Source organism: Kwoniella dendrophila, chromosome 6 (assembly GCF_036810415.1).
Source record: "Kwoniella dendrophila CBS 6074 chromosome 6, complete sequence".
Taxonomy (NCBI): Eukaryota; Fungi; Basidiomycota; class Tremellomycetes; order Tremellales; family Cryptococcaceae; genus Kwoniella; species Kwoniella dendrophila.
In genome coordinates, this window is record NC_089481.1 from 693,281 (window position 1) to 720,961 (window position 27,681).

The 27,681-nt window shown below is 37.3% G+C and overlaps 9 protein-coding genes across 9 annotated transcripts; 5 read left to right on the forward strand and 4 right to left on the reverse strand.

The window, feature by feature from the left end:
- Positions 1-210: 210 nt before the first annotated feature.
- Positions 211-2,160, reverse strand: L201_004821 (uncharacterized protein; the record flags this gene model as incomplete). Its single annotated transcript, XM_066220558.1, has 5 exons — positions 211-884; positions 954-1,604; positions 1,658-1,728; positions 1,783-2,068; positions 2,121-2,160. 5 exons carry the CDS (start codon positions 2,158-2,160, stop codon positions 211-213), a joined length of 1,722 nt encoding a protein of 573 aa, XP_066076655.1.
- A 1,016-nt stretch (positions 2,161-3,176) lies between these two features.
- L201_004822 (uncharacterized protein) lies at positions 3,177-4,047 on the forward strand (the record flags this gene model as incomplete). The annotated part of the gene is made up of 4 exons (XM_066220559.1): positions 3,177-3,179; positions 3,246-3,307; positions 3,414-3,700; positions 3,767-4,047. 4 exons carry the CDS (start codon positions 3,177-3,179, stop codon positions 4,045-4,047), a joined length of 633 nt encoding a protein of 210 aa, XP_066076656.1.
- Positions 4,048-4,300: 253 nt separating this feature from the next.
- Positions 4,301-7,939, reverse strand: L201_004823 (uncharacterized protein; the record flags this gene model as incomplete). Its single annotated transcript, XM_066220560.1, has 3 exons — positions 4,301-5,580; positions 5,688-7,415; positions 7,507-7,939. 3 exons carry the CDS (start codon positions 7,937-7,939, stop codon positions 4,301-4,303), a joined length of 3,441 nt encoding a protein of 1,146 aa, XP_066076657.1.
- A 1,211-nt stretch (positions 7,940-9,150) lies between these two features.
- Positions 9,151-11,349, forward strand: L201_004824 (uncharacterized protein; the record flags this gene model as incomplete). Its single annotated transcript, XM_066220561.1, has 8 exons — positions 9,151-9,462; positions 9,517-9,563; positions 9,638-10,056; positions 10,127-10,200; positions 10,276-10,367; positions 10,436-10,477; positions 10,557-10,875; positions 10,999-11,349. 8 exons carry the CDS (start codon positions 9,151-9,153, stop codon positions 11,347-11,349), a joined length of 1,656 nt encoding a protein of 551 aa, XP_066076658.1.
- Positions 11,350-12,735: 1,386 nt separating this feature from the next.
- Positions 12,736-13,411, reverse strand: L201_004825 (uncharacterized protein; the record flags this gene model as incomplete). The annotated part of the gene is made up of 4 exons (XM_066220562.1): positions 12,736-12,954; positions 13,048-13,146; positions 13,233-13,311; positions 13,386-13,411. The coding sequence occupies 4 exons, from the start codon at positions 13,409-13,411 to the stop codon at positions 12,736-12,738; spliced, it is 423 nt and encodes a 140-aa protein (XP_066076659.1).
- Positions 13,412-14,126: 715 nt separating this feature from the next.
- Positions 14,127-15,322, forward strand: L201_004826 (uncharacterized protein; the record flags this gene model as incomplete). The annotated part of the gene is made up of 2 exons (XM_066220563.1): positions 14,127-14,719; positions 14,803-15,322. 2 exons carry the CDS (start codon positions 14,127-14,129, stop codon positions 15,320-15,322), a joined length of 1,113 nt encoding a protein of 370 aa, XP_066076660.1.
- Positions 15,323-16,174: 852 nt separating this feature from the next.
- Positions 16,175-17,612, forward strand: L201_004827 (uncharacterized protein; the record flags this gene model as incomplete). Its single annotated transcript, XM_066220564.1, has 2 exons — positions 16,175-16,500; positions 16,622-17,612. The coding sequence occupies 2 exons, from the start codon at positions 16,175-16,177 to the stop codon at positions 17,610-17,612; spliced, it is 1,317 nt and encodes a 438-aa protein (XP_066076661.1).
- Positions 17,613-19,433: 1,821 nt separating this feature from the next.
- L201_004828 (uncharacterized protein) lies at positions 19,434-23,102 on the forward strand (the record flags this gene model as incomplete). The annotated part of the gene is made up of 7 exons (XM_066220565.1): positions 19,434-20,113; positions 20,726-20,967; positions 21,028-21,037; positions 21,092-21,507; positions 21,561-21,611; positions 21,672-21,889; positions 22,410-23,102. 7 exons carry the CDS (start codon positions 19,434-19,436, stop codon positions 23,100-23,102), a joined length of 2,310 nt encoding a protein of 769 aa, XP_066076662.1.
- A 962-nt stretch (positions 23,103-24,064) lies between these two features.
- On the reverse strand, positions 24,065-27,429 carry L201_004829 (uncharacterized protein; the record flags this gene model as incomplete). The annotated part of the gene is made up of 17 exons (XM_066220566.1): positions 24,065-24,566; positions 24,625-24,752; positions 24,805-24,972; positions 25,031-25,118; positions 25,182-25,242; positions 25,305-25,323; positions 25,377-25,386; positions 25,451-25,535; positions 25,587-25,632; positions 25,690-25,851; positions 25,908-25,934; positions 25,998-26,011; positions 26,073-26,177; positions 26,250-26,655; positions 26,721-26,881; positions 26,939-27,024; positions 27,089-27,429. 17 exons carry the CDS (start codon positions 27,427-27,429, stop codon positions 24,065-24,067), a joined length of 2,409 nt encoding a protein of 802 aa, XP_066076663.1.
- Between the last annotated feature and the right edge of the window lie 252 nt (positions 27,430-27,681).

Below are 27,681 nucleotides of genomic sequence, written 5' to 3' on the forward strand. Positions count from 1 at the left end.
CATAACCAGAGCGTATCCTTCGAAGCATAGAATGTTCAAACTATCTTCTATTGATATGCACACCGAATCCCAGCAGACTGAAACAGTAAAGTAAAACTTATATATCTTCATTATACTTCTATCTGTATGTACTATAATCTATATTTCGAAACTGGTAATACCGAATACTCCGAGCACCCCTCAAATATAAGTCACTGGATGTACGGACAATTACCAAGTCAAACCCAAAATTGTATAAACCAAAGCTGAAGCCCCAAAAACTGCTAAGAAGCCTGGTATTCGGATTCTTGAAAAACCAGCCGATGGATCAGCCAAAAATGTGCAGCAAGCTGATGCGCTGACAGTGGGAGACACGGCAGTCACAGTGGTTGCACTAGCGTAATAAGCGGTATCTGTCAAAGGAGCAGTATTGGTTATAGTGACATCGGTAGTATTGACTGCGTCGGCTGCATTTGAAGTTCCATCTCGAAGAAAAATATTGGAATATTGGAAATTCGGTTTAAAGCCATTTGTTTCACGTTTTTGCCATCCTTGTGAGAATGAAGCTTGAACTGTTGAGATGGTCCATCGTATAGTATAGACAGTAGATGAACATCCCGCTCCATATCGATAGTAGTTGAATGTAGATTCTCTGGTAAGCGATCCTCTAGTTTGGATGATACTAGCTTCGATAGGTGTGAACCAGATATAATCTTCTGCAACTAAGCCTTCGCATCCTTGAAAATACGATTTTACTTGATCATTAACTAACGTAGGATCAAAGTCATACTTCAAATTGCCATTCGCGACATCGAAGTATGCTGCTGGATCATACGATTTGAGGTAAGCATTGGCGGCGGAAGTAGCAAAGTTGAGTAATCCCGTGGATAATGTGGATCCGAGAGCTGTCAATGAGGGTTCATTAGCTTTAGCTTTGCGCCTATCAGGCCAACACTGTATAATATTGAACGTACCTTTGAGGAAGCCAGAAGTTCTATCCGTACCATTCAAGTTGGTCATAGTGAATCCTACACCAAAACCTTGCGAAGCGTTCCAAGAGAAAGTAGCTTGAGTACCCGAATCGACATGATAAGAGCATTTATCACCTTGTTTGTTTACGCTACCTAAATATCGAAAACGATCTACTGTTCTGTTCGAGGTTGATTCGGCGCTTTGTGCGGAGACAAGTAATCCAATGTAATCAGCTTTATTGTTTGCGGTGCTATCAACTCTAAATGATTCGATAGTGAAATTGTAAGATATTATAGCTTGACTATTTGGCGATACTGGGACATTACTTGTCGTTTGGGCCGGGGCTGCAGATGAAGTGGATTGCGATGCAGCTGTAGTTGTAGTTGTAGCAGGTGTATCGATGTTCAGTCCAGCTTTTAGATTCGCGGCACTACAGGGATCCGCTTGAACTGCACCAAATACACCTCCAGATCCGCTTGTATCGTAAGGACCAGCGCAATTGCATAACGCAGGACCACTGTACACGTTGAAGAGGGTGTTATCACACCTGTATTCTAGCCCAATGCTGTCGACTACATATGTTGAACCTAATGCTTGTCGGTATCCGGCTGCTTTGAGACACAGACCTCCCCCATTGGGAGCATAGTAGTCACCTGATAGATTATTAACATATGTATAAACAGGATCCTTTAATTGTTGTACTAACCTTTCATTTGAGTTGCTTCGACTAAGTTACAATAGAAGCCAAATCCAGCAGAATATGGTCGAGTACAAACACTGCAGAATTAGTCAGTAAGCTGAGCTACATGCGGGAATAACGTTATCACTTACGGAGCACAAGTCAAACCAGCTTCGGTATTAGCGTAATTTGCCAAGGCAGCTCCGCATACACAAGTATATCGACCACCGTAAGGTGAATTTGCGATTTCTTGGTTATTGGGATATTGAGGTGCAGCATTATTACAAGTGAATTGAGAAGGGATATTCGAAATAATTGGCCAAGTACAAGTCGTTCCGGAACAGCTGGCTTTTGGTTGAAAGTATAAGTTGTTACTATCGCTGAACCATAGGTAGCATAACTCTGGGTCAAACGTGGAAGGTTCGTCTGCTCGAACGGCTATTACAATTACATTAGTACAAGTTATACGTTGATAGTCTAAGGGACTTACCAATGACGAGGAAAGCTAAGAGGGCGAAGAATCGGAGCATTATGGGGAAGAGTGACTCGTGAATGGTTTTGTCAGGAGCAAGACAATTCAGAGATGAGTTGTGTTGAATCAAGAAGAACAAATATCGAAGAAAATAGACCTTTTATAGCCATCATCTCACTAATAATTTTGGAATGTTCAATTAATTTTGGAATGTTGAACAATTCATGATGACGCAAGAAAACCGACTCAATCAATGACGATCAGGGCCAGGGCGAAATACAGTGTCTGCATAGTGGACGGCACAATGGATAAACATCTTGAGGGATTTAAACATGAATTAGAGATGGATGACAGCACAATAATCTGCTGAATTACTATTGGAAGAAACATTTAACCGCATTGAATTACCAATATGTTACGTGATATGTAGATCCCACACTTTACACACTTTAATATAGGAGGAAAAGGCGTCCTCTTTGCGTTTTTGCAGCTTGGAAACTTTCAGGAAATAATGGAAATAGGCGTCAACCTTGCGTGATATTTTGGCACTCCCGCGGGACACCTACTTAGGAGCTTCAATGGAAAGTCAAGTGCATAGGCTAATTAGAAGAAGCTAGAATGCAGATAGTCATTTAACAAGGTAAAATCGCTGTACAGATTCTTGTCCATTCCCAATTTTCAGTAAAGAGCGGGAGTGCCTGAATATCCCAATTGATCTACAGGAACCAACTCTCCGTTTCTTTTCGTTTCGTATCCCGGTCTTATTTCCAGCGGAATGTGATGTATTCAATGTCAAGTTCCGAACATGAGTAATAATTTGATATACTGTACAGCTTTTCAGCGAACCGAATAGCAAGCTCGATAATGATGATGACCTCACGAGTATCGGTTATCTGCGATAGATGAAATAGTGCTCTTCAACCTTCGCACCCAGTTTAGAAGTTGTCGCATGTTATAGCTATATAAGTGCTATGAGGGGGATATCATATTTCTCTTAACCCCCAAGCACACTGTTCTATTCTTCACATTCTCACATCTCGCCACCTTACCGAATTATTCAGTCAGATCACAATAATGGTATGTGAAGAGATTCATCCATTTACACTATATAGCTTGTTCGAATCTTATACACAATACTTCTAGCATTTCGAAATCTACGTTAAAAAGCTAGGTGTTCAACATACAGCTTCTCCAGGTAGAGATACGTAAGTCATCTGTCATGCTCAACATGCATTGGAAGACCGCCATTCGTTGTCTTATCGTATTCATATCTGCCAGCTGACTCTAAGGTGATACGGTACGATACTGTAGTGTACATCAATTATTAGTGGCTCGTCAAAATGATATCCTGTTAACTCCAGAAAAAAATCCACAATATGGGCATTTAGGAAAAACCAAAGGTGGTCATGAATTTACGAAAATTCAAAATCAATTAAATGTTGATGTTTTTGGACAAGATGATTTGGTTGTTAGTTTATTAGTAGCTAATATTGCTCATGGTACAAAATCTTATATGGAAGATATATGTCATGTTATCGAAGGTAGGAATACGAGACATCAAATTATACAGCATTCTGGTCCCGCTGTATACGGTCTTAGTGAGTTCAAGGTATCCCTAATTAAAGATATGGGAATAAGCTGACATGATCAATTATCCTATATAGGCTTTCCCACAACCCAACAAGCACTTGACGTAGCAACAGCCGAAATCACCAGAAAATTGGGAGAAAACGTTGCAAGAGCAATGGACCATGCTATCGATCACTTCACAAATGTCACACAAAATCATGATTGTATAGTTTTGTATGATACCTTGACAATCGTACGACCTGATTTATGGAATGTCGGACAAGAAAAGGAGTTTAGAACACCGAGAGCTTTAGCAGGTATTACGAGAGGTAATCCAAGATATACCATGGATGTGGTTATTAAGCGACATAGCTGAACAAGCTAGCGACAATTTAATTGTATAGTAATCGTATGAATCGTGTTTCTCGTGTATCCATTGAATAGATTAAAATATACAGATATATAGATTTAGATGTAAGAATGATATGCATACTCAACTGATAGATGATGAACATGTGCATACTTTCACTCTAAGCATCGTGTCTGTCTGCACATAACAATATTATATATATATATATATATATATAGAAAGCACAGACACAATTTTACCTACTACAGTATTGTACAGGTCATTTTCTTACATTCCTTTCTTTTTGCTTTTCTTTATCATACAATTTATTTTCTTTATGTAAACTCTCGAAAACTTCCCACATAGTAGATAACGAAGTCATTAAATTGTGACCTTGATTTTCTTTAATTATCAATTCAACTTGTTTCGGTAATAAATTCATTTCTAACCATTTAATAGATGTTAAACTTATTTTATCATCTTGTAATCCATAATAGATTTTTATTGGTCCTTTATAATCTTTATATGAAAATCCAAATTCATTTTGATTACCAGTATTATTACTTTGATTTTGATTTTTGTTCAAAATAATTGACAATAGATCTGATGTAGTTCCTGGTTCACATTCTGCATGTGATGCTTGAGACAAAGCTATACTAAATCTTTCTCCTGTAGGTGCATCCGTCATCATACCATCATTATCAGTATTAGATGAGAATGATTTCGTTGAGGTTTTATCCGATTTTAGAGATTTTAATGAATTTGCGGAAAATGTATTATACTTTTCTTTCGTCTGTTCTGGTTGAGGAGTATATGGATGTGTTCTGAGTAACGCAGAACGAGCAGCAATAGATGAGGTGATCGACTGAGGATATAAAGAATTTGAGCATAACTGAAAACCTTCACTTGTACTTTGTGTTAAATTGATTTGATCTAGATCCATTTCCGAATCAATGCTGATATCTGGGTTGATTACAAATGGTCGTCTGTAAGGTTCAGGTTCCTCTGAGATACTTGATTTGGGAGTGATCAAAGTAGTTTGCGATGAACTTCCAATTGAGATTACAGAATTTTCGGAATTCTTTCGTGGTGGTATCGACCACGATTCACTGTTCAATAATGGTAAGGGCGACATTGTCTTCAGAGATCCATTTTCAGGTCGAGCTTCATCGTTTGGAGGAATCTGACGCATAGGCGCATCCTCATGGCGGAACTGCTTGTGAATCCTCAAGTTATCTATAGATCTAGGTGCAAGGATTTGAGAAGCTCTTCTAACTAAACCACTAGGTTGTTGAGATAAAGAGGGTAATTGATGAGCCGTCTGTTGTTGTCTACTAGTTGACGGTAAATCTAAACTGGATTTAACCAAAGAAAGTCTCTTTTCTCGTTTTCTATTTGGGCTTGATAAGCTCTGACTTTCAACTGGAGCTGAAGCGTCATGAGAAATAGGTTTGTGTTTCAACGGAGGTGGTTTACCAATTAAATACGATTGTAATTTCCATTCTGCTGCTGTGGCTGATTTGATTACTGTATTTGGTACATATTTTAACCATTTATATCCTATACAATGAGTTTTTGCTTTCATCATTAGCATTGTCATACTAGGAAAAGGAAATCTACCGTCAAGGTATACTGTATATGAAAATGTTAAATGTATTCAAACTTACCACCATCAATATCGGAACTAATCCAAGGAGCTAATAAATGTATTTTACCTTTAATTCTATTCTTTAATCTTATTGCAGTAGCTAAAGCATATGGTGAGCCAGCACTATGAGCTAAAATTTGGAATTCTCTAATATTTAAATTATCCAATATCTTTTCAACGATTTCTGACCATTTTACTGGAGTCCTTCCTTTTTCATCACTTGTTATTTGATCAGTTTTACCATAACCCCACCTATCAATACAAATTAACCTTAAATTAAAAGTTTTCGCAATATCATCAAACAGTGAAATCAGATATCTAACACAACCCAAACCTAAAAATATAATTACAGGATTTCCTGATGAGTTACCAACTTCGGCAAATGAAACATTTAACAATTTTTCTGGATATGGTCTGGCCAACGTCATCATCCTATTCAAGTTCTTTGATCGTAGATAGATTGCATATGATAATGATTCTTCTTCCAATTCAGCTTGTGATTTACTTGCTTGTGGTGATTGATTAGCGAGATACATTGAATTAGAATTAGGCATACTTTTTCTTTTAGATAACCTTGATATCGCATTGGTAGGCGTCATAGGCCTATGAGCAGATCCAGTTTGTTGTGAAACTTGAAAACTGATTCGCCTACTTGAACTTGGTGTAGACGGCGTTGAATTTATTGTGGAGGTTCTGTCTAATTGTTCTAATTGATCTAGTAAAGCTGAAGTAATTTGAGCCTCAAATGAGAGCGGCTCGTTGCTTTCAGTCTTCTTTATGTGAGATTGAGATGCACCGGATCTTGAGCTGGCAGTGAATTTCTGCGGGGTGTTCTGGGTAGTTTGCGATTTTCTCAGTATCGGTCTTACAGATGATATACTATCGCGAGGTGCAATACTTGGTATCGACGATGAAGGCTGACTTGCAGGGGAGATGAATGATATTCGTCTGGTTCTAGGAGTTTCAGGTACTGACGAATGTTCATTGATCGGTTTTAGGTGGAGTCGATGAACCGAAGAAGTATCAACAGATTGGCGATTTATAAATTCAGGCTGTAGGGTAGATGAAGATTGGCTAGCTGAGGGATCCTTTTGTACCTTTGTGCTAGGTTCTGGAACGGTTCTAGGTTTTATACTACTTAATCTAGGTCTAATTTCCTCAATTTCTTTTCTAGCTTTCTCCTTGACTACATTCTCAGCACTAGTTATTCCTGGCGAATGTTTCTTTATAATATCATCTATGGAGAGAATAGGTGTTGTGGACGTTTTAGCAGGTGTAGAAGGTGTCAATTGTGTAATAGGCGTTGTGGGTGTAGTTGGACTTGGTAATAGCGGTATAGGTGATAAAGATTTCCTACTTGATCTTGAAGGTGGAGATGATATGCGTGTACTTTGTAACTGTGTTGATAAGTAAGCGTCTTTTTCTCTTTCTTCTTGACCATAGCCTTTACTAATCTTCCTAGACCATTCAGATTTCCTCCTTTCCCTTGTTCCAGAATTAGGTTGATTGACTTCTAATTGCATTGAGGTACTTCTTGCCTTCTCCCTAACCAATTCCTGTTTATGTGTGTTTTCTTTCCACCATTTATTATCATCGTTATCATCTGAATTTGAATCCGAATCTATATGATAAGTTTTTCTTCTATTTGCAGCTATAACTTCAGCTGCACTTGGTAAATGGCAGAATTCAGTAGATGATGGACTCAAAGCTTCGACCAGTGAATCTATCACATTTGTTGATACTGACCCTATAACAAGCGAGAGACAAGATTACTGTCAGCTGTAATATGGTTGAAGTATATCTTAATTACCGTAGCCAAGAGATGAGGCCCTACTTACAGGATTGTTGACCATAAAGATCCGAATTCATATCTTCAGCGTTAATTGCTTTTGCTTTTGCTTTTGCTTTTGATCTCCGCACTCTTTCCGTCCTATTACGATTGTTCTCGACTTCTTCGGCCCATGTTCTAGTCCTCTGCATGCTTGTCCTTCTTCTTGGCTTCATACTATCTTCATCATTATTGTCATGGTCATAACAAGATCCGCTATCACCATTATCTATCCTGATTGAAGGCAAAAGCTCATTCTTGTGTTTTCGTATCGTTTGAGCTGACCTGTCCGGATCTGGAAGGTATGGTGAAGGCGTTCTAGTAGGAGGGGTTGGGGTACTTTCCCTAGGAGCTGTTGAAATGGATGGTGTCAAAGATGTATCGTGAGATGAGCTAGATTGTGGTCGTGAGCTATGAAGTGGATGCCTAGGAAAGGCTGTCATCATGATATGAAAACTTCTGGATAAATGAGGATGAACCTCGGTATATAGTGAATCTTCAGAGCTAGATTCCGAGATTGGTGATTCTACGTTTATCAAAGGTTGATATCGAACTAGAGATGCAAATGTTCTATATTTTGTTGAACGATAAGCTCGAGCTAGGCTAGTATTGAGAACGCAGTGAGATTTAGCTATACTACCGCTACCTTTGGGTTATAACGTTTTCCTCTAAGACTAGACCATGAGCCTTGTATTAGCGTGAAGGTAAGCAAATTTTCAGTATACTATGATTTTGATCGTCATACTGTAGAATAGTAAACACAATGTCTCTATCTATCACCAGCGTCAAAGCCTTGTTACCATCAACGATCGATTGATTGACTGATTCATCAACATCAAGGGCGCAAGTACCATCCTTTACCCATAATTAATTGTTTCATTTGTACACTTAATCTGAGCTTGGATCATATCCGTAATTTGATCCTGAAAACTTGATCCGTGCGTGTGTAAATGTGTGTTGTAAGCTGTCCGAAATCTCTCACGATTCTGGTGATAGTTCGAGACAACCGAGTTGAGTGTCACACTGTCGCATCAGGCTCTCTTTACAGGCATGTTAGATAAGATCTAAGCTGTCCTTAAGTATGCATTTAATCCATTGAAACTACCTTATCCTACTCGTATCGTTTACATTAAGAATCTGACGAGAAAACGTGGAAATGACAAATCATCTTAGCGGGGTAGACCGAAAGGCAGTCAATAATCGGGTTTGTCCGATGCATGTATATATGTGGTGACATGCTCTTTTAGCTTGAAAAAGTGTGGAGGATGATCGAAATTCAAACGTTTAACAGGTCATAAACATAAAAATAGAAACGCCCATGCGAGATGCGACCGAATGATGCGATTTGATTTCGTGATCATGGATTTATATATTTTTGACTCTCGAGGGTTTATATTCTTTCTTCGATGTATGCATGACTAATCAATATGAATGTTGTACAGTCAAATTTATCTGTATAAACAGTTTTTATCTATAATACACTTCTATAATATCCTTCTTATCGGCCCACCTTTTAATTTCAGCATATTCGACAAGTCTGTACGATCGAAGTATCCATAAAAGAAAATAACGTCTTCAATAATTAGCTTTCGTCTCGCTACGTCTTTGATTTGATACCATACATACCCTTTAAGATCCTTTCTAAATAGTCAAAATGGAAAAAGCGAGTGCACAAGAATCGCATGAGTCGGTAACAAGTCAGACCACTCCTAACATGCCATCTGAATTAGCTTCAAGAATCGATCTCGAAGCGGCCTCTTCGACGAAAACTATCGCCCCTGAAGAGATACCGTCAACTGCACAAGATACGAAATTTGAAGCTGATCAACCACAGAATACAGTCATACGGAAAAGGGATTTCGGGTTCTTACCTATACCGAAAAATCGAAGACATGATCCACATAAAAAACTAGATGACGAGTTTGGATTCACATGGAAAATGAATCTAATTTTTGCTGTTGCAGCAGTAAGTACATCCCTTCAATTGTCGTGGCATAGATATTGATATTTATTTTCACAGACCGTATCAGTCATGAATTTGTATTATATACAACCTATGCAGGTGGCGTAAGTGATTTTTACCTCAACTCCTTCAGTATAATGCTAGGAATAAGAGCTTATAGCGTGACCATGTTTTACAGAATCGCTGATGCATTTGGAGTATCACATTCAAGAGTATCATCTATACCGACATTAGCTCAAGGTGGATATGGAGTCGGTATAGTTTTTGTATCACCTCTAGGTGATCTAGTTAGACGTAGGCAATTAGTTTTACTGTTAATGCTGTTAACAACGATTTTATCAATCGGTTTGGCCTTATCACCTTCAGTAGCTTCTATAGAAGCAATTTCATTCATAGTTGGGATTTTAACTGTAACACCACAAGTTTGTATTCCATGGACAGCAGATTTAGCACCAGCAAATAAAAGAGCTACATCAATGTCAATTACACTTTCAGGTTTGATTTTCGGTTTAGTACTGGGGAGAGTTTTAGCTGGTATCTTAAGTAATTTCGCTAGTTGGAGAGATACTTATTGGTTAGCTGTAGGATTACAAGGATGTAAGTTGCTTATTATATTGTGGTTTTCTCGATGAGTTTGACACTGACCACTTCAAATATCTATATACAGGCATGACTATAGTCTTATATTTCACATTACCAGATACCCCAGATAAGAACATCGGCTTGTCCTACTTCGGAGTGGTCAGTGTTTCTCAAACAACTCAATCTCTAATCACTTATCTCTCATATCCATATAACTGACAAATCTGGATGTAGCTCTGGTCAATGGCCAAATTCCTTCCTATGTATCCTACACTTGTTCAAGCTTGTATAGTGTCGATGTTTTCAAGTGCTGTCTTTGCTGGGTTGTAAGTATACTACCGTGCATAAATAATGTGTTTGGATTTGAAATGACTGATACATGCCCTCCATCTAGCTGGACAACGCTTACTTTTGTTATGAGTGATGCTCCATATCAGTGAGTTATACCCTTATATGTCAATATTCCTTCGAGATTCAGCTACTGATATTTATTTATGTATGATTACGCTTTACAGCTACAATTCTTTCGAAATTGGATTATTCGGATTACTAGGTATAATAGGAGCTGGATTAGCACCTCAATGGGGTAGATTAGTTGATAGAGTTAATCCATGGTTCGGTCAAATTACAGGTATTTCAATTAATTTAATTTCAATGATTGTTGCTTTAGTTGGAGTAAATAAAAATGTTTCAGCAATTTGTATTTCAATTATTGGTTATGATATGGGTCAACAATTATCTCAAGTTTCATCAAGTTATAGAATCGCTGGATTAAATCCTAAAGCTAGAGCAAGATTAAATGGAGTATCACTATTAGCTGTTTTTATTGGTCAAGTAAGTCACATTACCATAAGCATCATCATCATCATTCTCAGATCCTTCACAAAATAAGTTTCTCTCAATATGTGTATATGGTATAATCGATATATAGCTAATATCCATCGAATCATTATTTAGACATCAGGCACAGCAGTTTTAACACACATATATAATTCATATGGATGGAGACCAACTGGAGGAACAGCAGTAGCATTTATAGGTGCAGCCATATTAGTTTTGTTGATTAGAGGTCCACATGAATCAGGTTGGATAGGTTGGAGTGGCGGTGGACAAGTATTGAAAAGAGAAAAATTGACTGATCTAAGTCCTGAAGCAATTACTGAGAAAGTCAAATCCAACAAAAAATCGAAACCGAATCCGACCAAGACCACTGCACAAACTATTCAACTGAATCAGGATGTAATTCAGGATAAACCAGATGCGATACAACGACAACCTGATGTGGAGAAGAGAAATGAAGTGGTTTAGAGTAACAAAGTTTCTAATATTGTCTTTGTTATTCTGCTAAACACGTGTATATATAATTGATAGATCACATATATATTGTTATTTCTATAGATGCATCGGAAATGTTGTGAGGAAAAAAATCACCTAACACTGGTCTGTCTGCTTTCTTGGCATGTCTGCTGCAAGCGTCCACTCAACTCCCATGTACACTATATGAATACATATGAAAGGCATCTAAAATGCTTTTACACTATACAACGTTGTGATACAGAAACATGGTCTAATATGTTACCTTTTCCACCGGAATGTGGGAATGAATCGTTGGCCGTGACGATCTATCTTGCAAGATTTATCTGGGAATTCCTCCAAACTGGTCGAAAGTAACCGACATATATACCAATGTCGTAAGCTAAATTACAGAAAGATTATAAATCATAATCATCAGCATAACCTATTCTTCGACTGTTTGGCGGCTATAAGTGAAAGTACAATAATGGTAAATGGAGAACCGCTCAGTGGGCTTAAGAAAAGCCTCTCAAAAATCTGGGATCCTTTTCCCCAAACAAACAATATATTAACCCTTTTTAATTCTCGAAATATCTCTAATCTTAATTTCACTTCAATGAAAACCAGAGTTATGTATATATATATATGTATAAATCCTTCCACAAAATCCCTCAAAGAAGGATTAGATAGAAAAAATCACCAATATATATACTTTATTTGCACATATCCTCATTTATATTTCCGTTAATCTTTATCGAAAAATAAACTGATTTTTTTATTTTGTGCAAGTTCTTGATTGTATATCTCAAGTTCCCCATCTATTCTTGAAATCTTTAGAATAAATAGATTGGCCTCGGAACTTATGATATTTCCTATCCCATCTTTCCCTTTTTTTTGTTTTCACTAAACATAGAAGAAGAATAATGGACGGGAAAAGAAAGAATAGGAATTGAATATGTATGCTTGGGCCTTTAATCGTTTTACCAATTAAACTTTGGTATCTTAAAAAAATAAAAACGAATCATAACCAAGCTTCATGTAAAGAGTTGATATACGTCCCGCCTTTACGCCCTTTTAACTAGATCTCGGTGAAACAAGGGAGAGAAAAATGAACGTCTCGGTTTTTAGTGAACATCAATTCCCAACTTCCATTTTTCTATGGTATCAAACCCAAGAAAACGTGAGAAGATAGAATTGTTGAAAAAGAATAGGATATAAATTGAGAAGGAATAATAATTGTTCCGAGGGGAAATCACACCTTTTACTAGATAAACATCATTGCGGCGAGGATATGAGGAGGGTAATAAGAATTGGATTGTACGTGAGAGAGTAATTGAAGACTTACGATTTGGAAATCCATTCTCGCATTCTTCCTTTTTCAAAGATAATAGAAATGGAGCTTTATATTATACTATCATCATTCCATCCTCTGGATTCATCATAGCTTGCTTCTTGTCCACCGTAACCATATTGATCGTAGCCATATCCAGCATTCGACGCGTTTTGCTGCTGATACTGCTGCTGCTGTTGACGTACCTCTTCTTCCTGCTGCTGTTGATGAGCTCTAGCTTCTTCAGCTGCTTGAGCTTCCACTATCACCGCCCATACAGATGCTTTGAACTATAGGTAGCGCATGATCAGTATGTGGGCACTCATTCAGGTATAGCTGAGAATACAATGCAATATATTAGCATGCAGTTGTACAGTACGCACCAGTGTCAGAACCATTCCCATCCGCTTTTCCAATGTTCGTAATTCAGCCAGTAAAGCTTCATTCGGTGATTCAGCTGTCAGCCTAGCGAGGTTTGAAGCCTATTGACGATCTTTGTGTGAATTCTGTTCCCGATCATCCGAGATTTTGCATGCCAGGCTAGCGACTAGCTGAAGACGTGACTCACCCTCTTTACTTTATCGTTGAGTTTCGCAAATTCCCATAGAACATCCTGTTCAAGTGTCGATAACTGATTGTTATTCGCACTGCGTAGCCATAAACAATACGAATGATCAGCTGAAACTTCAGGCAAAGTAACCGATGTCATAATAGCACTTACTATGGGTTTACTGTATTGACAGACATATTGAAGTCATACAACGACTTATCTATATTATGTTTGGTAGAATATCATGCATCGAATTGATCGAAAACATTAAAATTAGGTAAATAAATAAGAGCTTAATTAGACGCGAAGACAACATCTGAGAAACGCGAAGGTACATTATAGGAGATATCATTATTTTCCCACGGTAAACTCAATCATATTGCTCGGTGTTTTATCGTTTTGCCACTGGAATCGATATTATTTATGTGGCCCACATAAGGAAAGCTATAAGGTACTGATGTTTGATTCCCCGTTTGTTACCTCATTCTCGGCCACCGATCATAATCAAATCTCATAATCGAGAATTACATTTGTTGTTTTTTCCCAAAACAAAAACATAAACTACGTATATCGTCTCTTTCTCATCCTCATAAATCCCATTACTATTTTCTTTCATACGACATTCCTATTTTCTATAATCATCTTTAATCACATCAATATACTATAGAATCACCTTCACAACAAACTTATTGACCACCAAAACAGAATAACAAATATCAACTTTATCCACATTCCTTTCACTTATTTCGCACGCTCCAAACATAATCCACAAATAGTCGGAAATTCTCGCCACTTTACATTTCATAGTACATAACGCTCGAACCATTCATATATAATACTTTTAAATATAACACAACAAATCATAATTTCTTCATTCTAGAGTATCCACCATTGACATCAGACCTCGCCACTATGGCTTTCGAAGCACTAATCAGAATGGTGTCTTCATCATCATCATCACCCTCATCCTCTATATTTACACATCAGTATGGATACAATTCAACATTATTAATGAACATGACACCAAATTCATTACATGCACCATTTTATCATATAACTGATCCATGGAAAATCAATATAGCATCTTCAAAAACATTCAATTTATTAGCACCTATAATTGTATATTGGGTAGTTTGTTCAATGTGGCATCATTTAGATGTAATGAAATATCCATATTTTGAAAAAAGACGTATACATGAATCACCTGAAGTTATATCAAGAAATAAAGTTACTTTTAGTCAAGTTATAAAAGCTGTCGCATTACAACATACAATTCAAATTTTTTTAGGTTGGATGTGGTTTGAAGATCAAGATGTTATATTAAAAAGAGAAGTTTACGTAGATCACTTACAAAAAATGTCAAACCTAGTTCCATGGGTAGCAGATGCTACTTTACTTTTATTAGGTAGAAGAACAGGTGAAAAAGTGCTTTTAAAACATGGTGAAAGTTTAGTCGCTTGGATTTATTGGTGGGGTATACCTACTTTCCAAATGTATTTCGCTTTGTAAGTTTGGTTATCACATTGAAAAATAATCACCTTATTGAGTTTGATGTTAGCCCAAAAACTGACAATCCTATCTTATACAGTTGCTTAGTCGACACATGGCAATATTTCTGGCATCGAGCCATGCACACAAACCGATTCTTATATCGACATTTCCATTCACATCATCATAGATTATATGTTGCTTATGCTTTTGGAGCATTATATAATCATCCAGTTGAGGGATTTATATTAGATTCATTAGGTTCAGCTGTTGCAGAAAAAGTTGCATTAATGACTTTACGTCAAGCAACATTATTATTTGTTATATCAAGTATAAAAACTGCAGATGATCATTGTGGATATAGATTATGGTGGGATCCATGTCAATTGTTATTCGCAAATAATGCAGATTATCATGATATTCATCATCAAGCTTATGGTATAAAATCAAATTTTTCACAACCATTCTTTACAAATTGGGATAAATTATTAGGTACTCAAATGTCAAGAGAACAAGCTGATTCAAAAACAAGATGGAAAAAATTAGCTCATGATGAACATTATTCAGAACATGATAAACATAATATAATTTCACAAGGTCATGCTAAGAAGATCGATTAGAAAGATATAAACAAGATCAGGATTAGGTGGATTCTTCGGACATTTCTTTTTTCCCCCTATTATATTGATTCGATTTTTTTATTCATTAATCACCATTATCATTATTTGCATCGCAATTAATATGTAGTTTGTTGATTTCCTTCCTGATTATACATCACATTTACGCGTTTACTTATTTCTGACCCGTCATACTGATAAAGTTCATTCGTGCTTGTCATCTCCTTTGAAATGGATAAAGCATACATATCACTAGAACAGGGTCATCAACCCGAAAAATCATTACAATCTGCCACTGTTACTACTCCTTCGATCCTGATTAGGTCAAATCGATTATCACCTTTTAGCTAAAGTCCAGGTCAACATCCATCCTTTTATGGTGGTAAAACGTCCTTTGTATGGGATGAACATAGGAGATAAAGGCTGGAAAAGGAGATATGGTCTTCCCTTTGTCCGCTTCTAGTCGCATGACTCAAACAAAGAACGCTACAGATTGCTAATATCTCAATACTGATACTTACATATACCGATTTACATCAAATTGTATGAAAAGAAGGTACTCAATTGACTGATCTAGGTAAATCCCACCTTTTGTTGCAGATAGGTTGGTAGGAGAAAGGTAGAAAGGTTAGGTTATATGGTTGGCTTCGTCAGAAACTAGGTTGTGTTTTCTTAAAACTGGTTGATCAATCACACTTTATTCTCTTTCAAGATTGATTCTAGATTTCGTCAGATAAAGATCAGTAATAGTTATTCCAAAAATAGACAGATAATCACCAGTAAAGTCAATATCAACATCAATTTAATCGACAAAGTTCCATCTGAGATCTCGAAAAAGGAAAAAGGTCGAACAATATGCATAATCAATATCCATCTGATAAAATCCTCTCAACGGTATTTGATCCCTCTACACCCTTACCTAATTCATTTCCAACTTCTGCACCACCACCACCACCTGCTGTAGTACAAATGGATGAACTATTTAATAGATCACCTTCTCCTACAATACCATCTACACCTGCACCAGCATATACAGCATTACCAAATAAAGATACAGATTTTCACTTTGCACCTATTTTAGAAGGTAAAATCGGTGAAATTGAATTAGAAACTATTGATGGGAAAAGATTTTTAGTTCATAAGAAAATTTTAGAGCAGGAAACTGTCTTTTTTCATATTTAGTAAGTAATCTATCTCATCCTTTTTGAGAGCGTGGCATAAAAGCAAGTGAAGTATATGGAAAACAAAGGAAAGGAAGTTGATGGGTTTGACTGATTGAAATTGATATTTACCAATTGACAGTTACGGTTATGTACCAGTCTGGAGACTGAGTCAAGCTCAAGCTCAAGCTCGAACTTCCACTTCTTCATCTAATCCACCTAGTGTCTCACAAAGAATATCGACTTCTAATGGATTCACCAATTTACGATATTTGCCTAAAATCATAGCTAATACAATAAGCAGAAATTCAGTTTCATTGACATCCAACGAAACCACCACAACATCTTCAGCTTCTTCGACATGTTCTTCATCATCATTATCTGCTGACTCCGATCAAGATCAAATTATGGATGAAGATGAAAGACCTCCACCAGTTCCACCTAAAGATCACGTTATAGCACCTACACCAACATCGTCGCCATATGTTTGGGTTGTACCTGAAAGTTCTTATGTGTTAATGGCATTTCTATCTCTGATCTATCCACCTGGTATAATTGCGAGAGATCCTGATGATGATTTATTAAATTCTTTAGAAATTACAAGTAAAGTTATAAGAGCTTCATTAGGATATCAATCATTTAAAGCATTAAATAAATCTAGAAATCAATTATCTAAATTTATAAAAGAAAACCCAATTGATGTTTATGCTTTATCATGTTTTTTTAAATTTGAAGATTTAATTAAATTATCTTCAATTGAATGTTTAAAAATTCCTTTTAAATTTTGGTCAGAAGAATCAAAATTATTAATGGGTAAATCAAATCAAAAAATTTTAATTAAATTACAAGAATTAAGATTAAATGGTTTAAAAACGATTTTATCAAAGAATCGTTTATTAGAAATTGATAATCATTTATTAAATTGTGAAAATAAATATAAATTAGGTGAAAAATGGAATCAAATAACTGAGACTATATCAGATATCATTACTCCAGATTCAGATTTATTAGAATTATTAGAAATTGATCTAAGTAACGAAGATATTGGTAATTGTCCAAAGTGTTTGAATTCTTTAGGTAAGAATACTCAAAGATGTTTAATACAAGCTAGAGAATTACCTAGATCACTTTGAAGAAAATCTATTGAAGTGTGAACGATGATTGTGATATACTTAGAGTCTTTTGTTGTCTAAATTGTAATGTTTGTACATATAGATGCTGCATCATCTTATTCATATGCACTAAGAGTATTGGCTTACAGTTGAGTTTCTGATCCGCAGTGGTGTACCGTAATATTTACATTCTCACAGTTCGCCCTTAAGGGGTATCTTCGGCTTCTTTGCCTTTATTAACATTTCTATTTTGCCCAAACTTATCGAAATGCAATGACAGTAGAGTACAATATATAAACATGTAAACGATCTGTTTTAATTTATTCATGCAGTGTACCTCGTACAGAACAGATTGCTGTGTAATCAAACAAACAAACATGTAAACAAAGGTTAAAAAAGAGGCTTGATCGATATATTTATTTGCTTTTTATCTATTTTACCGCTGTCTTAAAACCCCATCGGATTCGGTAAATTACAATTGACTGAACCTGATTATCTTGATTCGGAGTTACTGCTTTGTACCCTCTTATTTCTTACTTGATATGCATATATTCAATCCGCATGTTCAGAAAGCTGTACACTTGACATATTGTTTTTATTCCAGGTCTTTTGACCAGAGGAGCGAATATATGTGTTGCAGGGCATCAAAGAAGGAACATGTTACGTTCATTCATGCTTGTTCGTCCGAAGTTGTCTGATCTTAAGTAAGTGAATGGACCGAAGCATGTTATCTTCGGTAATTTGACCTGACTGTCTTTTAAAGAGGTAAACAAGTTAAAATGCTCTAGTTAAGCGAACCTAACGGTTGATTGATAGTATTTGTTTATATTGAACTTGAAACTGAATAGAAAAGTAATGTAAAACCAGCCTCAAGTTGAAATTGTTATATTACAAACGTCATCAATGTGCAAAAGAAAGTTGTTGTTGCCATCGTCTTCGTTGTCATGAGATGAGTTGAGATGAGATGCTTGTTTGATATGACCATAGATGCGTGATGTTGTCTTCATTCTCTCTTACTCACTACACTCCTTCTTTGCATATTTATCGCTGAGCGTAAACAACAGAACAACAAAAAGAGCACGATCCCTCAACTTTCATTCTCTCGCTTGTTACCCGATCCGTGAACTCGCACAGCCCCGCGTTATAGTCAAAATCAAACAAAAACAAGCGACCTTAGCACTTTACTACTCCGCTCCCATTTCCCACATGATTGTTTTGGGGAATCGCGTCAAAGTCCTATCAAATATCATTCATACAAAACAAGCTGTACACTGCAAAGATACATCCAAATATCAAGAAGCATAGATAGTATACATTCAAGCAGAACAAGATAGAAAGAAGATACTGCCACTGTAATGATTTCGGGGTAATTAAGGATCAAGGCATATAAAATCAGATACGAGTGATCAAGGAGATAAAAAAGCTTAATGGCGGAAAGGGGCGTTTTCTTCTTACCTTTAACGCGTCACCATAATAAATAGAGGTTACTTACATACACGCAAAACAACATCTCACTACCATTCAGCTGATTCCCGTTCTCATTCATTATTCATTCTATCATCCATCAATAATCTTTGCATCGCCTTTCGGACATCTTGAGAATACATTCGGATCGTTTCGAATCACTCAAAAACAATAACAAAGGAGCAAAAGCCCAAGGGAAATTACATCTTCACGAGTTAACGAGTTATTCCCATCACAATACATTGGGTTACTTTTACCCTTACTCTCAACACTGTAAACAGTAGTACCTTTGGCTTGGCTTTTTTTTCCACCTTTCAAACCTTCATAACCATTCAGTTGTACTTAGGCATCCTAAGGTTATATTAGATTATATACATAATGGGTCCTCCACAATTACCGCCAAAGGATTACAATTCCTCTTCAACAACATCATTTCTTTCACCTAATAATTCAAATTCAAGAATATCATCAAATTCAAGATCAAGTTTAAGATCTAATAATAACAACTTTGTTGATCAAGATTTAGCTGAAGCAGTTAGAGATTCAGTTCAAATTAATACACCTAAACCTATTTATAATAACCCTACATCACGTACATCAATTTTATTAGATACAACTTCAACAAATAATAATGGTATACTGAATAACAATAACAATAATCATAGACAACCACCTTTACCTTCATTAAATCCATTAATACCAAGAAGAACACCTTCACCAAACGTACCAAATATATCACAGGATAACAAGATGAATACAACCTCACCATCATCATCATCATATCAACCTACACATAATTATTCACAATCATCACCCGATATGTCATTAATAATGTCAAATTTACCACAACAACCTTCTTTACCTTCAGCTAGAATGAATCAACTAGCACCTAAGAATCCATTTGAAGATGATGAAATTGAACCCTCAGGTCAAGGTAGAATCAAACCTCCAGGTTCAGGTCATACTCAACAAAATAAATCTTTCGGTGGTGGTACAAGTTTGGAAAGTGATGGTTTAATTCAACATAATAGAGCTAAATTTAACAGATCTCAAACTGGGTGAGTATATTTCTTGTATATGATTGATCGTCATTCCTCTTTATGTTTGTGAAGGTAGAATGTAGAATGATCAGCGATGACATTCTGTCAAAACGTGTCATGCGGAATACTTCTGCGGGGCGTTTTCATGATGGAAGCGAATTTTTGGGGAGATTCTGTCGACCCATTCTTATTTCCCATCAAAGGTGATGTGTAAGAAATGAAAGGAGGAAGAAAACGCGTTATAGCATATCAATCCCTCATTCCATTTTCGAATAGCGAAACATCTATCCATCAAACGTTTCCATTGAACTTCGCCGCCTCAGACCCTTAAGAGGACATATGCACACAATCACATACTCCCCTTACCTCTCATTCAACCTTATCCAAAAAAAACGTACTTTGTGATTTGTCATCAATCTTCGTTTCCTTCTTCACTTTGTACATCATTTTCGGGACACAGATAATCCACAATATACATTAAAATTTGAACAAGAATAATTGCTGACACACAATTCACTATATACGCCTTCTTCTTACAATGTATCCACAACGCCCACCACTTCAATCACCACGAAAATCACAAACTCAATATCCACCTCGACGTCCCCAACCTCTTTCCCGACATAGCAGCTCTGCTGCAGCAGGCTCCTCATCTTCGCATTTACTTGGTCCAACATCGCCTACAAATGGATCAGGATCAGGTAAAACTAGAACAAGACGATCAATGTCTTCAGATTCTTATGGCTTCAACTCGGAAATGCCAGTCATAAGGGAATTGACAGCAGGTCAAAAGAAAGCTGCAGATGATAAAAAAGGTAGTCGACACGCTGATGTTATCGATACATGGGATCCAACTGGTTTAGGTAGTGCAAGTGAGTATTATCAAGATATTTGTCATGCCTGTGCTGATTGTTTATTGTATTAATTTTTAGTGTGGCATCAGTAAGTTTGAAGTATACATCTGGATGACTATGACCATGGCTGACGACACTCTAGTGCTGGACCATACGATGCAGCTGCACCATCGAGAAATCAAAATTTACCAGGAAACAAAGCACCCATGAAAGCCTTCCGAGCGCCTCCTGTTCAATCTCCACCACCAAAAGGTCCAACTACTATATCACTTTCTTCACCCCCAGTCGTTCCTGCAAAAGATTTACCTGGAGAGGTTCCTGAAAAACCAGCTCATCGAAGAGGTCCATCTGCTAATCGAATTGGTGCACCTCCAAGCAATCGACGAGTTAGCGGAGGTGGTTTAACAGGACAATATTCTACCAGTATGCCTTCAAGTGGTGGTTATTTCCCTAATATGGATGAACCTACAGATGAGGCTGCTATCGCTAGAATGGAAAGACAAAAAGAGAGAGAAGCCAAGAGACGAGCTCTTAAAGCTGCTTGGGGTGTCGATACGCGTGAGTGAAATTAGGTCGAATACTCTTTCCAACGCTAACAATTGATCTCGCAGCTGAGCCTTTTGAAGACTTCGGTGGTTCCCCGGTTGATGGAACAGTCGATTGTAAGTAGAGCACCACTTGATTACCCAAATTTGACTGACACCTATTTCTCGCACTTCCAGTAGCAACTGACAACTATTCTCCCGAGGCTTTCAGCGCTCCACTTCCAGGCAAATCCGCTCGGTCGCCTGGTATTCGATTTGGGGCAGCCGCAAACTCGCCACCAGTTAAAGAGGAAGCCTATTCACCAACAGGGGAAAATCCACCTGCTATCACTCGAGCAGCTGGTCCAGGAGGTGTTAAGCGAACCAAGAGTTTAATGCAAAAAATAAAAACCATGGTGCGTCATAGATCCGAATCTATCGAATCCGAATCAATGCCTGTTCCTGTATATAGACAGGGCATGGGTGAAGGACAAAGAAGTATGTCCGTGAATTCTGGTATGGCAAAACCTGGTTACCCATTTCCTAGTCCTGGATGGGAAGATCGACCTGCTGTAGTAGAAGAGGAAGAATTAGATGATGATCAGATAATACCGGGTGGTGGGAAATTAGATGGTATTGATGATGCCGATGTCTTTTCTGACAAAAGGCGTAAAGACGATCCATCCCCATGGTCCAACCCTCCAGCTAGGAGGAGAGTTGCATCAGACGGAAAGACAGCGGGAAGGCAGTAGACGAGAAGTGATTTAGCAAAGAAAGAAATAAGGCGATATTTTAGTTATTTTCATGGCTTTGTGTATATTTTATGGAATTATTTAGGCTTGGGAAAATGGACAATAACATATGGATCGAACTTCAACTATGAGGAACGGCGTCGCTGATGCCGAAATCATGGTTACCTTTTAATCAACAATATAGCGCGAGAACCCTTCTTTAGCAACGCGAAGTTCTTCACCTAAAGCATACTCACCCACAGAATCAGGGCTAAACTCTTCTTCTTCGACTGAAAATGCGTTAGAATCAAAACGACCAGGATTTTTCTCTAGAGGATCAGGTAGTAATTCTGGTGGTCGAAATTCACCTTCCAAGAAACTTGCACCACCTATTCCAACTAATTTATCAAACTCAAATGTACCTACGATACAATCCAACAATAACAATAATACCGATAATGCTATCTTTCAAGACAGCAGTAATAATGCTACTACTCAAAGGAATGGTAATTTGGCAGAGGAATTAGATGAACCGGAAGATGATGAGGAAGAATTGGAAAAGATGGTACCTAGTGGAGCAGGAAGTGGATTTGTTCTAGTTGAATCACCTTCATCAAAAGTAAGAGCTTTAAGGGCTCTACAAAAAGAACGAGAACATAGTCATGGCCATCACAATCGATCTTATTCAAATAATGATGGTGTATCAAGTGTTCCAGCAAATAGAACAAAATATTTACCTACTCCACCTGTTGCACCTGTCATGCCTGATTTCGATGATTTATTATCCCCTCATCCTCCACCAAGAAGAAATTCACCTTTAGAAGTTCCCACTGAAGAAGGTGGTTTGAAAAGGAAAACTTCCATGGTTAAGAAATTGAAAGATAGAATGGTCAAATAGATCAACTCAATTGGTTTTAGAATATATAGTAGGTATAGCTTCATTGAGTTATGTAAAGTGGGTGTAGTTATGTGGAATTGTTTTAGAATATTCATCAGATTGGATTATGATCATAGGAATGAAAGTTGTTGATATTGGACATTCGTTTTTTACTCAGATTATAGTAGTTTCTGTTATGTTTTTTTTAATCCTCAAATATATCAAAATGTTTATATGCTTTTATTCCTTCCGTTTTTTTTTTTACCTATTTTCCTTACTTTACTCATTTAGATAGTTTGCCATGTAGCTAAAAGAACAATACCCATTCTCCGATGATCTAAGCACCTAGATTCTCAAACATCATCCTTCCTTACACAAATTGGAAAGTGAAACATATTTCGACAATCTAGAGGTGAAATGGGTAAAATTCTCATATAATTCATAATGATTGATATTTTATTATGTCATGTCTATATTTCAATTACATGTTTTGTGATGTTCCAAAAACCAAGTTTAGATTACAACATAATCAAGCAAAATTGTATTTCGCAGAACAATCCCATCATTTTTTTTTAAAAAAAAATCCTTGCACACGCAATGTCTTCTTGGTCATCGGACAACGTATATGAACTGTTCGATTAACAAAAATGGTAAAGAACCGTTTCCGTTTGTCTATATCGACAATGCATTCATCCACTATAATTAGTATATACAATTACAACACCCTCCACTATCACAACCTCTTTTTGATCTGACATAAAATCACTTGTATCAGATTCGATTAATTAATTGCAATAAAAAGTATTACTGGGTCGTTTCGTTGGGGTCATATAAAAAAAAAGATTCTTTCGTTAAAATTCCGACTGACTATAAATTGGAAATTAGATTTGATATATATATATGTATACAGTAGAAGTTATGTTATCTTTTTTAGTCTTTCCTTTTCTTTCATCAAAGAGGAAAATAAATTGCATTTGAGGAATTTATTGAGCATCACCTGAAATTGGAGCGGCTAGTACCTTATTTAATAATTCTTCCATTCTAAATTGACTTTTTCTAACTTCTTCCAATTCTTTTTTAAGTAATTCAACTTCATCATTTGTTGTATGTGTAGTTTTGATTATTTCTTCTTCCTTTTTTTCAGAATCTTTTTGTTTCCCTTTTTCAGTAGTTTTGATTTTTTCACTTGAATTTGATCTATTACCAAATATTTTAGCTAAAGGTGAATCAAATGGTGTAGATTTAGATTTAGATTTAGATTTCCTACCATCTTTCTTATTGTTATTATTCTCTTTAGGTAATTTAACGTGATTCAAATTAGCACTAGCATTTTCATCATTTTCATCAACTTCGTCAGGTTGAACAGATATACTTGATGCTTTTGGTGGTGTGATTATTCCACTTGCGTTAGGTGAAGAAGGGATCATAGAAGAAGCTTCGAATACCGATGCGATAAGCATTTCAGATCCACCTGTAAGCCATGAGCTGTACTCAACCAAAGTTAGCGAGCAACTTTCCTTCTTATATGTGCTTTTGAACTTACTCGAATAGTCCTGGTCTTTGCACATCTATCACTTTGTCCATGGTTGAACTCTTCAAGTGTATAGCTCGTTGTTTTGCATGATAGTTATACCTTTCGTAGGCTGAAATACCAATCAAGATAGGGAAGCTCTGCAGTGGTCTATCAGCTCTCGAACATCTGCTTGGGGTTAGCTGAACGTACGGTAAGTCTGATAGCAAAAACATTGATTCTATGCAATGTCCGAGGAGAGCAGATCCAGCTCAAAGGAACGAGAATAGCGAAGGCCAGAATGTTGACTGGTGGCAAGTAAGAGAATAGTGCATCCGATTTCACACCTTCGACTGTTTTCACGACTCTTTGGAACAGATGCTATAGAAGGTAGACATAAGCTTGTTTCGCAGAAGTAACTTCGAGGTGGTCAGCTTACCTCCTCGTGGGCATTTTGATTGATAGCAGCGAATTTGTTAGAAAGAATGGCAATGAGCATTGTGATGAGTAACACATTACATAACGCGCTGTAACAGGTGTATTAGCAAGAAGATTTGTAGAGCATCGCAGAGATGGCTTAAGTCACTCACGCGTAAGAAATAAGGACTATCGGACCAAAGATTGGATGGAACGAAGAACTGGCGGAGAAACCTAGGGAAGAAAGTACTTGTCAGTATCGGTCGAGAAGAGATTATGTAAATGAAGATATTCACCGAGATATGATGATCCAAACTATATCTCAGAGTCAGTCATGTTTTCACAACATAATTACATATCTAGCTTACCCAGATTTGCCTGAGAAGATGGATATTCCATATGTTAGCAAGAACCTTTGAAAGTACTTGCAGGCTTAACTCACGCCATGAGCCATACAATCTGCTTGACAGTCCATGTGGCTCGCCCAAGGGTCCAAAGGCAGAAGCAAATACCACTGAATGCGAAAACTGATGTCGAAAAATCAGCTTGGTTCAAGTGAATCTTCAGGAATAACTTACCTGTGACGATCATAAATTGTACAAACGATGCTACCATACCTCGAAGCTGCGTCAAATATATCATGTCAGCATCAACTATCCCAGCTAGCCGAATTTGACTTACAGCTAAAATAACCACATTCTCTTTTACCACAAAGAAAACCAGTCGAGGGAAGATGATACATGCTGCGATGGCTAGGATATCGAAAGCCAGATCTGAAGTATTTGGTGAGTGCGATGCTAGGGCAAAGATCCTGAGGATGAAGTAAAGAAGGAAGATCGTGATCTGTAAAGCAAGTCAGCTGTCATCTTCTTTGCTTTTAGGGCAGCTGAGTAACGCACATAAGCCATATCGAAAGCGTTCCAAGCCTATTTCAAAGATATGTTAGTTCGGCAACCAAATATACGAACGGTAAGTCCAGTCTAACATACATTGGCGGCATAGACTGAAAACGTAAACTATGCATCAGCTTTACTCAGCAGATTTGCCCGCATTGACCAACTTACCAGCCCAGCCATGTTCTTTCGACGCAGCGAATTCTTCCAAAATGAAACCGAAAGAAAAGACCATATAGATAATTTCGATTGCTTGAATGTGATGTAAATCCTTGGCTACCGAAGTAAGATCAGTGAGTGCATCAGCTATCTATGAGGTCATTATATTGATCTGAGGAGGTAACATACCTGCTAAAGTAGAAACAAACAATAATAAGAGAATAATGAAACTTCCAGCTTCCATAGTCTTCCTCCATTTTGGCACTTTCAATCTCTGATGATCTAGCCAACCTGCTTCATATGGGTTATATTCATATACTTCTGCTAACTCCTCTTGAGGATTCTCCAGAAGATGATCATGAACAGCGTTATCTTGAGTCTGACCTGCATAAGTTGAAAACCCTGATGTTGAAGCTATACCATGTGTATTTGATGGTAATCTACGTTGACGAGTTCTTTCGGATATATAGGAGTCGGTTATGATTGATCTGGCTGAGATGGGTGAGTATATCAATTGTCCGGTGTAGATTAAATTTATCAGATGTTGAATGAGCGGAAGGGAGAGGAAGTGCTTGGATGTTGAGACTATGGCCAACTGTGAAACATGATGGAATTAGCTAGCTAACCTGAATGACTTGGAAAACGTGAAACATAGCTAACCTCCAAAGCACTACCAGTCATCTCCTCAATATCTTCTCGATCATCTCCCATGCTATCCCATATCTCTTCAGGTGCACCATCAAATGCACAGTACCCGCGCACGAGCTCACTAACGAGGGAAGCTGCATCTTCAGGGTGAGGGAATGTACGAAGGATTTTGACTAGATAACCGTCTATCAGCTGATATGCCTTATACCTGTACAGGTAGCTGAACTTACTAGCGAGAAGTTCACAGAATGCCGCTCGAGTGGTTTGTATAGGCTCGTAACTCAGATCTCCAGCTGAAAGCGAAACATATTGAATCCTATGAAGAAGCAGTAAGTTATGAATTCTAGAGAGGACAGTACGATGATTGGATAATAACACACCTATTCGCCATTAAAGCGTAAAGTACCATCCCCAAAGTGAGTCCATCAGTCTCACCGCCTACTATCTTCTTAGTCACTCCAGATTCCCCACCATCTTGTGTCTTTGGTAGTGGTAAAGCAGGAGTGGCTGTTCCTTCTCGCTTTTCGTCATCCACTTTAGGAGCGAAGCGTTGTACGATCGGTCTTACCAATGTATAATTGATTGGTGGTGATTGAAGTTGATCCCATGATAAAGCTGTATCAATTGAGTCATTGATAGTAGAATGAAGTTCATGAATGAGAGAGAATAGCGATGTTGGGGCAGGAAGAGGTGAAGGGAGGGAGGAAGAGTTAGACGTCATCCTGATTAATCAAGCGATCTTCACAGGTCACTTTCCACTGAGTTGGGGTGCGATACTCCAAGCTTCAAGTGAGGAGACCTGAAAATATCTAGATATAGTATAATGACCTATAGCTGCAAATTGTAAAAGACAAAAAAAATAGTTAGAAAAGATATCACATTCCTTAGAGAGAATTGTTGAGGGACTAGGCGGTAAATGACATTATAATTGATATTTTGGAAACGGTCGAAGCGCGTCACTTATATGTGGAGT